This window comes from Propithecus coquereli, unplaced genomic scaffold (genome assembly GCF_000956105.1).
Source record: "Propithecus coquereli isolate 6110/MARCELLA unplaced genomic scaffold, Pcoq_1.0 Scaffold91, whole genome shotgun sequence".
NCBI lineage: Eukaryota > Metazoa > Chordata > Mammalia > Primates > Indriidae > Propithecus > Propithecus coquereli.
In genome coordinates this window covers 602,110-613,810 of record NW_012155396.1, presented here as the reverse complement: position 1 = coordinate 613,810, position 11,701 = coordinate 602,110, and the positions used below count along the sequence as shown (strand labels likewise).

At 39.4% G+C, this 11,701-nt stretch overlaps 1 protein-coding gene across 1 annotated transcript in view; it reads right to left on the bottom strand.

Annotated features, from left to right (window-relative positions):
- GHR (growth hormone receptor) overlaps positions 1-11,701 on the bottom strand; it is a 301,616-nt gene that overhangs the window by 30,871 nt on the left and 259,044 nt on the right. The window contains exons 5-7 of the mRNA XM_012664727.1: positions 7,711-7,883; positions 2,888-3,066; positions 1,862-1,932 (exon numbers count right to left, since the gene is read on the bottom strand). Of these exons, the coding sequence (XP_012520181.1) occupies positions 1,862-1,932; positions 2,888-3,066; positions 7,711-7,883 (423 nt within the window). The remainder of the gene's footprint in view (positions 1-1,861; positions 1,933-2,887; positions 3,067-7,710; positions 7,884-11,701) is intronic.

The window sequence follows — 11,701 nt, the reverse complement described above, 5'->3', positions numbered from 1 at the left end:
ACAGGTATATGAAAAATACTTGACATCTCTAATCATCAGAGAGATGCAAATTAAAACTGCAATGAGATATCACCTCATAGCAGGCAAGTGTGTGCACAGGGATGTTAGGGTGACTATTTTCAAAAAAAAAGAGAAAAAAATGTTGAGAAAGAATGGTAAGAATGTTGAGAAAAAGGCACACTGTTGGTGGGAATGTAAATTAGTACAGCCTTTATGGAAAACAGGGAGCTTCCTCAAAAAATTAAAAATAGAACTACCATATGATCCACTATATTATTATATCACTAGGTATATATCCAAAGGAAATGAAATCAATATGTCAAAGAGATATCTGTACTCTCACGTTCATTGCAGCATCCCTTACAACAGCTAATATATGGAATCAACCTAAGTGTCCATTAATGGATAAGTAGATAAAGAAAATGAGGTGTATATATATATTTCCACAAGGGAATGCCATAACCCTTAAAGAAGGAAGTCCTGTAATTTGCGACAACATGGATGAACGTGGAGGACATTATATTAAGTGGAATAAACCAAGCACAGAAAGACAAATACCACATGATCTCATTTATATGTGGAATCTAAAAACGTTGAATTCATAGAAGTAGAGAGCAAAATGGTGGTTACTAGGGGCTGGAGCTGGGGTAGAGAGCTGGGGAGATCTTGGTGAAAAAATAAAAAATTTCAGTTAGATAGGAGGAATATATTTAGGAAATCTATTGTACAACATGGTAACCAAAGTTAATAACTATGTATTTTATTCTCAACATCTCTAAAAGAGTAGATTTTAATGTTCTCGACACAAAAAACGATAAGTATGTGAGGTAATGTATATATTAATTAGCTCAACTGACACATTCAACAATGAATCCATATTTCAAAAATCGTGTTGTACACACTATATAAAATTTTTATTGATCATATTCCATCTACTACTTTGAATGGATCATTTTCCCCATGCATGATTTTGTTTACATCATGTATTGGTCATTTGGAAAATACTGGTTCACGGAGCTGCGCAGATTTTCTAAGTGTTCACACATTTTAGTATATAATACAGTAAAAAGTCACTTTCACTAATATAATCATCAATCTCTTCGAGAAAAGCCTTCAAACAGTGTAAAACTACCAAGCTCTCAGTTGCAGATATAAGCTTTCCAACATTCTAATTTTCCCTTGAAAGGTCAAAGTTTTTCATTGGCAACAAATACTGTCAGTTGTTTTTCTTGAAGTGACAAGATCACTGCATTCTTTTTTGAGAAACGTTTGCCATCTCAAACATGAGTAACCATCTACCAGTTTATCAGTTGTTCTTTAACTTAAAATGGTGTTCCATGCAAAAAAAAGCAGCTAGTGCAGCTGGCAACTCAGTCTTTTGAGTGCTTTTCTTCGAGACAAACATGAATACCCCAGTATGCAGAAGTGCTTTATGTGTACTTCTCATGCGTCACACAGACAATATTAATAAGCTATGTACTCAAAGGTCAAGATTTAATAAAATTAATAATTTTTACAGCTTCATCAAGCACATTCATATATGAAACTGGCTTTTTCCCCCTTCTTTGCTGTGAATGCATGGTGGTAAAGAATACAATGACTATCAGTAAAGTGTGGTACTACTGCTTTGATTCATGCTAAGGTGCCAGCAATTTTCCCATCATTGCTTTTGTATTGTCAGTGTAAATGTCTACACAGTGAAAAATGGAAATAACATTTTAGTATATTGTGAAAATAGTATTGACTTTGTGGATTCCTTGGGTGTTAGGGAGCCACAGGGGTCCATGGTTCATACTTTGAGAACTGTTGCTCCAGGTACCAAGCACTGTGCCTTGTGCACAGTAGGTACTTATTTCAGTACCTGGTTGCTGAATAAATGTTTGATTGTAGCTTGGATTTAGAAAGTCTTGTTTGACTTAGCAATGAACCAGGCTTTTTTTTGCACCAAGTTGCAGAACAGATTTAGATATTATATTTAGATATCTAAATTAAAATGATTCAGAAAACAGAACCTCAAAGCCCAGCATTGTAACTGTTCAAAGCTGCTCCAAACTTAACTTTCCTCTAATGACAAAATTGGCTTCTTTTTCAGTGGTTCACTGAATGGACAGGGCCTGGTGTCTTAAAATTCTGGGAGTAAGCAGTGCCAGGCTGCTGGGCACCACCTGTCAACTGGCCAGAAACCACTAGGCTTGGCCAGGGCTGTGGCTGTGGTTAGTCAGATTTAGAATTAGTTATATTGGGAGCAGCATGATAATCCTGTTTTTCTTCTTGTTATGTGCCAAGTGGAATTTATCTAAGTGCTGAGTTCCCATACACTTTGTAAGAAGTAAGGGGTTCAGAGGTCAACCAGTACCATGCTCTCTACTTGCCTCCATAAGAATCCCTTAGCTTGATTCTTCTCTGAGGTATGTAACAAAATATCTTTCTGAAACCTCTAATGGATAAGTTCCCTCCCTCTGTCTCCCATCTGTAGACACTTATGAACTTATTTTAATGGGGAAGTCTTGTGAGTAGCAGCAATTAAAATCATGGGAAAATATTTGGCCATGGTCCACTGCTGACCTTGATCATAACCCTTCCCATGTTTAGCCACATCCCCAAAGAAAGCTAAGTGGCTAGTCTACAATTTGGCTGTAAAGTTAAACTGGACACTAAGAATGACTGGGGAAATAGTTTTCCTTTCCTTCCACAGGCTTCTATAAGCATCTTCTGTCTTACAGAATTTCAAGATGATATTTTAATGATTAGATCAGTTTTCCCTCAAATAAAAAATTAGGGAGCATGGGCATGTGGTATTAGGTCAAAAGGAAGTCTAATTATAAATGAGAGATGGGTTGTTGAAACTGAAAGAAAAATCAAAGTGTAAGATGTAGTGGCATCTTACCATTTTCCATTGAGTTTCATTTATTTCTTTGTATTGAAGTTCATACTCCAGAACTATCCATCCTTTTTGAACATCTGCATTGGGTGGTGGTGCCCATTTCACTTGGATATCTGCATGAATTCCGGTTAAACTGATGTTCAGTAAAGTCCAGTTGAGGCCAATGGGTGGATCTGGTTGCACTGTGCAATTCAACAGAGAATTAGTACACAGAGAGACACAACTTAATATTAATGGAGTGCTTTTTTCTGAAAAGATCAAATTACTTTATACATTTTGATTGTTCACACTCTTAATTCTTCCAATATTCCCTTTGGTATAACTCTTACTTTCTAAGAGAGTACCCTTTTTTACTTAAGAATGATCTGTCTTTAATTTTAAAAAGTCCCTACAAAAATTCTTATAAAAAAATCTAATCACTAGCTTTTTTTGAAGATCTGACATATTTTGCATTTCTCCCATCCAAGTATAATTAGGCCCAACCCTGATTCACCAGGTCTGACTCTGCTTAGCTTCTGAGATTAGACGAGATCATGCACATTCAGGGTGGTATGGCCATAGACCATCTTTTATTTCTTTCAGCTCTGATAGCATTTATTTTAGCTCTTACAGCATTAATGCTTTAGGATTTAGGCAAAGGAATTCATTTTCACTAAAAACTGAAAGAGCAGAGAGTCAAAATGACCCATAGTACTTAGACATGGGGCTGCTTTGAACTAGGGATAGAGAAATATTTTTTCTTTCAAACTGTGTGTGGCCTGGGACAGGGACATTGTCTTACTCATTTCTGTGTTGCTACTAGTACAATCTTTCTGCACACTCTGCTAATGCTCTTTAGCACCATGGTCTTCCTAGCTACATGTGATCATTTCTTCAGACTTAAGAAGGAAGACATTACAGTACTCTCTTAAATGGTAAGGATTCAGTGTTTTCTGTCTTTTACTTAACTGCCACATGAACAATTTGAAATAGGCTCAGTTTTCATTGATATCCTCTACATGCTAAGGTAGATCTCTTGCATTCTGCTTATTAAGATCTCAAAGACCAGGCTGATGAAGAAAGATGTAGATTCCAAAGAGTCCAAATTTGACTAATCATGACTACATTTTGAAAACTGAATTGGAAGGGTATGCAAAATGGCCAGACTACACATGCCCGCGTAACAGCAGTAATAACTAACCCTTCTGGATTTGTTGGGGATTGAGGAACGCTCTAAGTGACCAAACTATAAAAATGTTTTTGATGGAAGATTTTCTAAAACTTATTACTCGTCTTGCATCTTAAAAATTTCCTTTTCCACTTTAAATAGAGGATTTTGGAGAAGACTTGGTACCACCGTATACATAATACATGGCACAATAATAATCTCTCCTTGACCTCCATACATACACATGCCATACTTGAATATTCCTTTGAGATATTTAAAAAGTGTCTGAAAGTTAATATAGTCCCAAACAAGCTCCTGGTCTTCCTTTTCCAAAACTGCTCTTCTTCCCTCTTCTTCATCTCTGTTAATGGAGACTCTATCCCTCCAGTTGCTCAGGATAAAAACCATGAAACTCTTCCTTGACTCATCTTTCCCCCTTCACCTCACATTCCATCAGCTGTGCCTTCAAGATGTATCCAGAACAACCCCTTCTCACCACCTGCATCTCTATAACCCGGTCCTGGCCATTATTGCTTTCACCGCTCTTGCTGCATTCTCCTCCTCATTGTTCTCCCTCCAGTCTGCTCTCCACACAGTCCTCAATAAAGTTGACACAGTGATGATCTTAACACGTAAGTTAGATCATATCACTCGTCATCCAAAATCCTCCACAGGCTTCCTACCTCATGCCAAGTGAAAGCCAGTCATTACCATGGCATACAAGGTTCTATAGATCGACCCTCTATCTGTCAGATCTGGCCTTTCTCCAGTCTCCTAGCTCACTCTGTGCTGTTCCTTGAGTGAGGAGAGGCACGCTCCCACTTCAGCGTCTTTACTGTTGCTATGCGCTTTGCTAAGATGCCCTTGCCTCGGATACACACATGATATCCTCTTATTTCCTTCTTTACTCCAGTATCACTGACTCAGGAAAGCCAATCCTGATAACCCCACTTAACATTGCAATCTCTGCAACACTCTGACTCTCCTTCCCCATATTTCTCCACAGCATTGTTGCTTTCCACCCTCACTGGGATTGAATCCCACCAGGGCAGATATTTTCTATCTCCAGCACATACAACGCTGTCTGGCCCATGGAAAGGACACAATAAATATTTGCCAAATGAATGACAAAATGTCTAACTCATATATTACTTTAAATCCAAAGAATAGCCCCGCGAGGCTGTAGAATCCATACATAATACACGAGAAAACTGAGGCTTGTAGTGATTGACATCTTTCTCAAGATCTACTAGGGTTATCTCAGTTTTTCCTTCTCTTACTCTCAGGACCCTCGCCCCATGCTATTGTTGTAATCCTGCCTGTCATCATTTTTTGCCTCGATCATCTCAGTCTTCTAATCTCTCTACCTCTGGACTGTCCCACTCCAATCCAGCCTTCAAATTGCAGCAAGATTAATTTCTTTTAAACTGGAACATAAATATTTTTTGAGGCGATATTTTGGCAACACTATTTCCACATCTGTTAGGCCATTTGGTACTTCTGCCCATAATAAAAGCATCATTTATTGAATGTATATGCTATGCCAGCTCCTAAATTAAGTGATTCCTATGGTAGGTAATTTATTATTCCCATTCTACAGATGATGGTTCTGGAGCTTAGGGAAGTCTTAAAAACATTCCTTTATTAAAACAGTGCAGAGAGCCAATCCCTAAACTACAGAGATTCCCAGAAAATCCAAGAGAATAGTGAAGTTTTGGACCTGGGTTTCTCCAACTCATGGTAAGAGAAAGTGAAGAAGCAGCTGATCTGTGCTCAAGGCTGAATGAGGCATTATGTTTCGCGGCAGCAGCACTGTGCAGATATAATGATAAATAAGATTAAGTCCCTAACTTCAGGCTAGAAGAGGTCTCAGAAATTGAGGCATAAATAACATGACAGGTGGTATTCTGTGGCCTCAAGAGAGAGCGCATGGGTTCTGGAGCTACACTGCCTAGCTCCAAATCCCAGCGCTACCTACTTACCAGCTGTTTGACTTAACTAGTCATTTAACTGCTCTGAGCCCTAGTTTCATCATCTATAAAATAAGAATTATAATAGAACCTATCTCACATGATTATTATACCTGACACACAGTAAATCCTTTGTAAGTGTTAGCTATTATTATCTTCAGGTCGTTTCCCTATTTAAACATCTACAAAATTAACCTTGTGGCAATAAGATAAAGTCCACATTCCTTTGTGGAGCTCACAAGACCACTGATGATTTCTCCAGCTGGCCAGTAGGCCTGCCTAACTGCTCCTGAGTCCTTGAACACTCTGTGCTGTTTATCACTTTTGGAACTTAGTAGCTGCTGGCAGGCACAGCCCAATGTGATACCTGGCAACTCTCACTCGTGCTTTAAGAGTTAACTGAACTGCCACCCTCTCTCTATGCAGCCCTTTCTCATCCTTCAGGCCCAGTTAATAATTCATGCCTTTGGCCACCACTTTCTGCATTCCACACACCTCGAGTCCAGCACCTACTACACTGTACTAAAATTATTTGTGTACATGCCTGATTCCCCTCTTGGACTGTATCTTACTCATTCTATAGCCATCACCCCCAGCACAGTGCCTGACACAGAGCAAGTCAGCCAGGTAAATTAGGAGGGCTGGTTATTGGCAAGGATGGGGTTAGAACACAGGTCTTAACCCAGTATTCTTTATACTACTCCCTTCTACTATCCCATTAGCTACAGCTCAATAGCTACACCCACAGATGTTAGGACATATATGAAATTGTCTCTCCAAACTATGCAATTGGGTTATCTTTTTTGGTTGTTATAGTTTTCTCAATATTTTCCATCAAACCGAAGCTACAGGATTTTATTTGTTTCCTTCTGCAGCTTCAAGCCACATTCTCCTGTCTCTTGCAGTGTGCTGATGCCCAGGGAACCACATATGGGAGCAGCACATCTGAGAGAAGTGACAAGGAATTCCTATAAGCAACAAATGAGCTTATGTGGATAGATTTTGAGGCACCAAGATCAGCTACTCAAAGTCCTTCTTTGATTCTATTTTGCTGTTTATACTAGTGTAGTATAAACACGAATATACTAAGTATGTATAGCTGTTTGTTTTGCCTTGTTTTGTTTCCCCCTTGTGTCCACATCATGGGCAAAGGATCCTCTGTTTGAATCTTTCACTTAATCCATTGAGCTGATGATCTCCAATTCTTGTTTTGAGATCTTATAAACATGTCTTTAAATGGTTCATGGCTGTTTTGTAAATGTAAAATTCCAGAATTATTATACTTTGTGATAAAGAAAATACAGGCTTTGATTATAGCAATGATAGAGGTCAAAACTCAGTATATTTCAGTAGATCTGAATATAATCATCATATTAGACAATTAGGAGAGAAGAAATCTTAAGAGTCTGTTAAGTTCATCCCTTGCAGTGGCACACAAGAATGCAATCCAGCTTTAAAGGAAAAGACTCCACAGGCTCCCATTCTTTTCTTCACAACATTTACTGCCAGGCTGCTTTACGTTAGAGTGGACTTAAATTACTCCTGCCCTTTTCCTCTTGTTCACCAGCTAATCCCATCTCCAGCAAAATATATCTCCATGTACCAATACAGCACTATTAGTCTTCCTACTTGGTTACATTTGGACACTGAAGGCTTTCCCACTTATTAGTCTGAACCTATGTCAAACGAAACACAAACCTGTGATTTACCTATTTCCTCAACAGAGAAACACTTTTGATCCACTGTACCACCATTGCTAGTTAGCTTGATACAGTAAGGTATCCAAATGGAGGTATACGACGAATTAAAGTAACAGCTGTTTTCTCCAGCAGAGACATAATCTGGGCATTCTTTCCATTCTTGGGTCCATTCTTGAGTGCTCCTGAAATGGAGAATAAAAAAGGATAATCGTTCCAAAAATCATGCCACAGCTTAAGTCAAAATGAGGTACTTGACAGTAGATTCAATAAACCGGAACACAAATACTTTGTGAAGAAATATTTTAGCAACACCATTTCCACATTTGTGGACAATATCATCAGTGTTTTAAGGGCTATTAGGAGGCCATTTGGTACTTCTGCCTATAAGAAAAGCATCGTTTATTGAATGCATATTCTATGCCAGCTCTTAAATTAAGTGATTCCTATGGTAGGTGCTATATTATCCCCATTCTATGTGATGGTTCTAGAGGTTCTGGGGCTTAGGGAGGTTTTAAAAATGTTCCTTTATTAAAATAGCACAGACAGTCAATCTCCAAATTATACAGATTCCCACAGGATCCCAGAGAACAGTGAAGCTTTGGACCTGGATGTTTCTCCAACTCATGGTGGGAGAAAGTGAAGAGGCAGCTGACGTGTGCTCCAGCTGAGGGATACATTATGTTTGGCACTAGCACTGCGCAGATATAATGATAAATAAGATTAAGTCCCTAACTCCAGGATGCAAAAAGACTCAGAAATTCCCATCTGAGTACTCTTTGGTCTCTTTCACTCATTCCATTGATATTCAATGAGAATTGATTATGTGCAAAACACTGTGCTATACACTCTGGGGGATTGAGAGATATCTAAAGAATTACTCCTGCCTCAGGGGGGAAAAACTAAAAAACCATATTACAAAGCAGTGTGGGTGAATGCTCATTAGTAGTGTCCATTAGGGTCCCTAAGAGTTCAGAAGAGGGAATGATTTTTCTGGCTCATCATGGAAGGTTTCAAGGTAGAGGTGGGGTTTTTAGCAACCTTAAAGGATGGGTAGAAGTTTAATAGATGGCAACAGGGAAAGGAAGGGAGGGAACAAAGTGGTTAAAGACAGTGAAGTAAGGAAGTATGGGCATGAGTGTGGTGAAGGGAGCAAGAGGCGATGGAATGACAGGAAAGAATTTTCTTAAATTAGAATTGCTACTTGGGTGGGTGGGGTCATTCCTTCTCCCCTTATTATTCACTAGTTTATCAGTCGAGGAGAGGATTTATAAGTCAAGGGGACATAAAGCCACGTAATCTTCCATGGAGGAAGAGGGAGGTAGGAATGACCCTGTGCAGGCAGAGGTGGATGTGGCTGGCAGGCCAGACTGTGCAGGTTTGGAACCATCCCTCTGTGGGACAGGTGCCGGGTGGCAATGGGCAAGGAAGACACTGTAGGCCTGGAAGGGAGGGAGGAGAAGACACATGTTGTCTTCTTTACAGCTGTTTCTCAGGCTGGTCTGTTTGGCACTAGGAGGAAGTTGTGCAGTATCAGGGGGTCCTTGAGACAGCTGCTCATCAGCTGTTGGAAAGAACTTGGGATTAAAATGGCAGAGACTCCCGGGTCTAAGACAGTGAATTGTTACTTAAATTCCGGTTGAGATTCTTAGAAATTGCATACCCTTGGATGAGAGAGATATTCATCCCTGATGGGAAAAGTAAGTGGGTAAATGATAGAAGAAAGGATCCAGTGTGTTTGTGTGTATGTGTGTGAATGCATGTACATGTGTGTAGAGTAGCAGGAAAAAGATTTAAAAAATTAGGGATAAGTGGGTCATTGAACTATACTATGGTTAATTTGATACTGACATTCAAACTAAATAAAAGTGCATTGAAGAGATTGGCTTAACAAGATTGCCCAGGGAATGAGGCTTTCATATTCTAGTAGAGGAGATATCAGATTCATTTGGCATAATCAATGATGTAAAAGCTAGAAAACTCAAAAGTATTAAGATGTTCTAAAGATGCAAAATCATGCTTAGCAGGTCTGGATTTGTAACAGGGAGATTATCTCTGTTGTGTTTCACATAGTTTCTCAACTTTGGCATGTCAGTACCCTGGTCCCCATGAGGACTGTGCGAAAAACCCTTGTTTAGATTATCCCAAATCCATTAACTGCACAGGACAAACAACTTAAAGCACTTATCTTAAGCATGATGGATCAGGAACAGCTAGTTCAAAACACAACTTTCAGTTTCATTCTTCCGTAACCAAAGTTGAATTTTACTTTAAATAAATATTCAAAACTTATTTTTTTAAACTATTAAATCTAGACAAATGGACTTATAAGACAGATATTCTGTCACCTCTCTTCACCGGGTTGAATTTCTATACAGATGACCAAAGCCAATTTATGGCGGCTACTCTCTCCTGCTCTTACTCTCCCAAATTAATTGTTTTAGGTTTGCTCCCAGACTATCCTGTGAAACAGAAGGAGTGAGAACTGTAGAAAGAGACTATCATTAAAAATCAGAATAAAAAGCAAAAGAAATATTTTCCATCTAAAGGTAACCAATTGGAAAAGAAATCACAAAAATAAAACATTTATGTTTTAAGGGCAACTGTTTTCACGTCATTTTGGCTTAAGATTTAACACTTTCCTTAGGGGAAAGAAGTATAATAACAATGCCCTTTCTCCCTTCTAATTTCCCCCACAACCTTGCATGAAAAATGAAATTTCTTTCATAAGGCCAGGGTAATTTTGGGAGGGGGCTTGGGTGGGGATGGCAGAAGTGCGGGATACGTCCTTAAGGACTAAGTGTACACGCGTCCATTTCCTCTGAAAACAAGGCATTTACATGCAAGGAGCTGAGAGCAGAGCAGGTCAGACATGCTTCCCAGGACCTCCTCTTGCCATGCTTGTGATTTGCATTCATGCCGTGTCCCCTCCAAGCTCCAAGGCTGAATTTGGCACCATCTGCATCACAGGGAGGCTGAGACTGTTTTGACTCAGCTGCCCTGACACGTCGAGGCTGCTTCTTCTGCCAGCTCACCTGGCAAGGAGCAGAGCTAAGCAAAACATGTGACTGCCCGTGGGGCTGTGTCTGCACTGTCCTGTTGATAGCCCGATGTGTTTAGCTTCCATCATGCTTTAGATACCGAGGCCAGGCCAGTGAACTGTGTGCCCACTGTACCACCCCTTCTCTGCTCCTTTCTGCCTTCACTGATTCCGGTTTTGGATAAAATCATGTTACAGTTTTATTTTTGCATCACGGATGGGAAACATGATTCTATAGTTTCAGGAGTTGTAACTGAATTCTCAGAAACCATGACAAGAGTCAGAAAATGCATTTAATTGTCCTCTTTGTGTAAGGGGGCAATGAGAAGTCTAATACATATGTGCACTGATCAGAGCAGCCCAATCCTGATATTCTTAAAGCCTCAATTCAACCCTTCTCAGATAAATTGGACTGTGGGCTTCTGCTGTAATAGTTTGGCTAAAATATTCAAAATGGCTATGTTTTTATAGAAAACACAAAATATTGATTTTGCAAGTTTGGGCTGGCACTTAATTGTGAGGTTGCACTTGGGGTGTTTAAAGATGTGACAATTTTTACCCCTGGGATTCCAAACTCCACTAGGAGCAAAACCTAAGACATCCTTCTGAATATGTTTGAAATTTTCCCACCATCTGGTCACATTTTCAGCAACATCCTTGTTAGCACAGAGCCGGGGTTTGGACCAGGGATGCTGAAAGGACGGGGGACTGCAAAAGAGTCTTGCAGACAGAGTCATGTGGCTGTGACAGGTGATGGTAAGAGACAAAAATATATTTGTGACGCCTTAATACCTTTGGATTTCTCTTTTTGCTCACATTCAGATTTGGTGACTATTAATGTGATTAAAAATGATTTTCGTAAAGTGGGTCCAGCTCAAGATGTTATTCTGCTATTTCTCTATTCAATTTGGTTCATTGTGCCTGTACACATAGCTTATTTTATTTGTTTTGATTGAGCTGGCT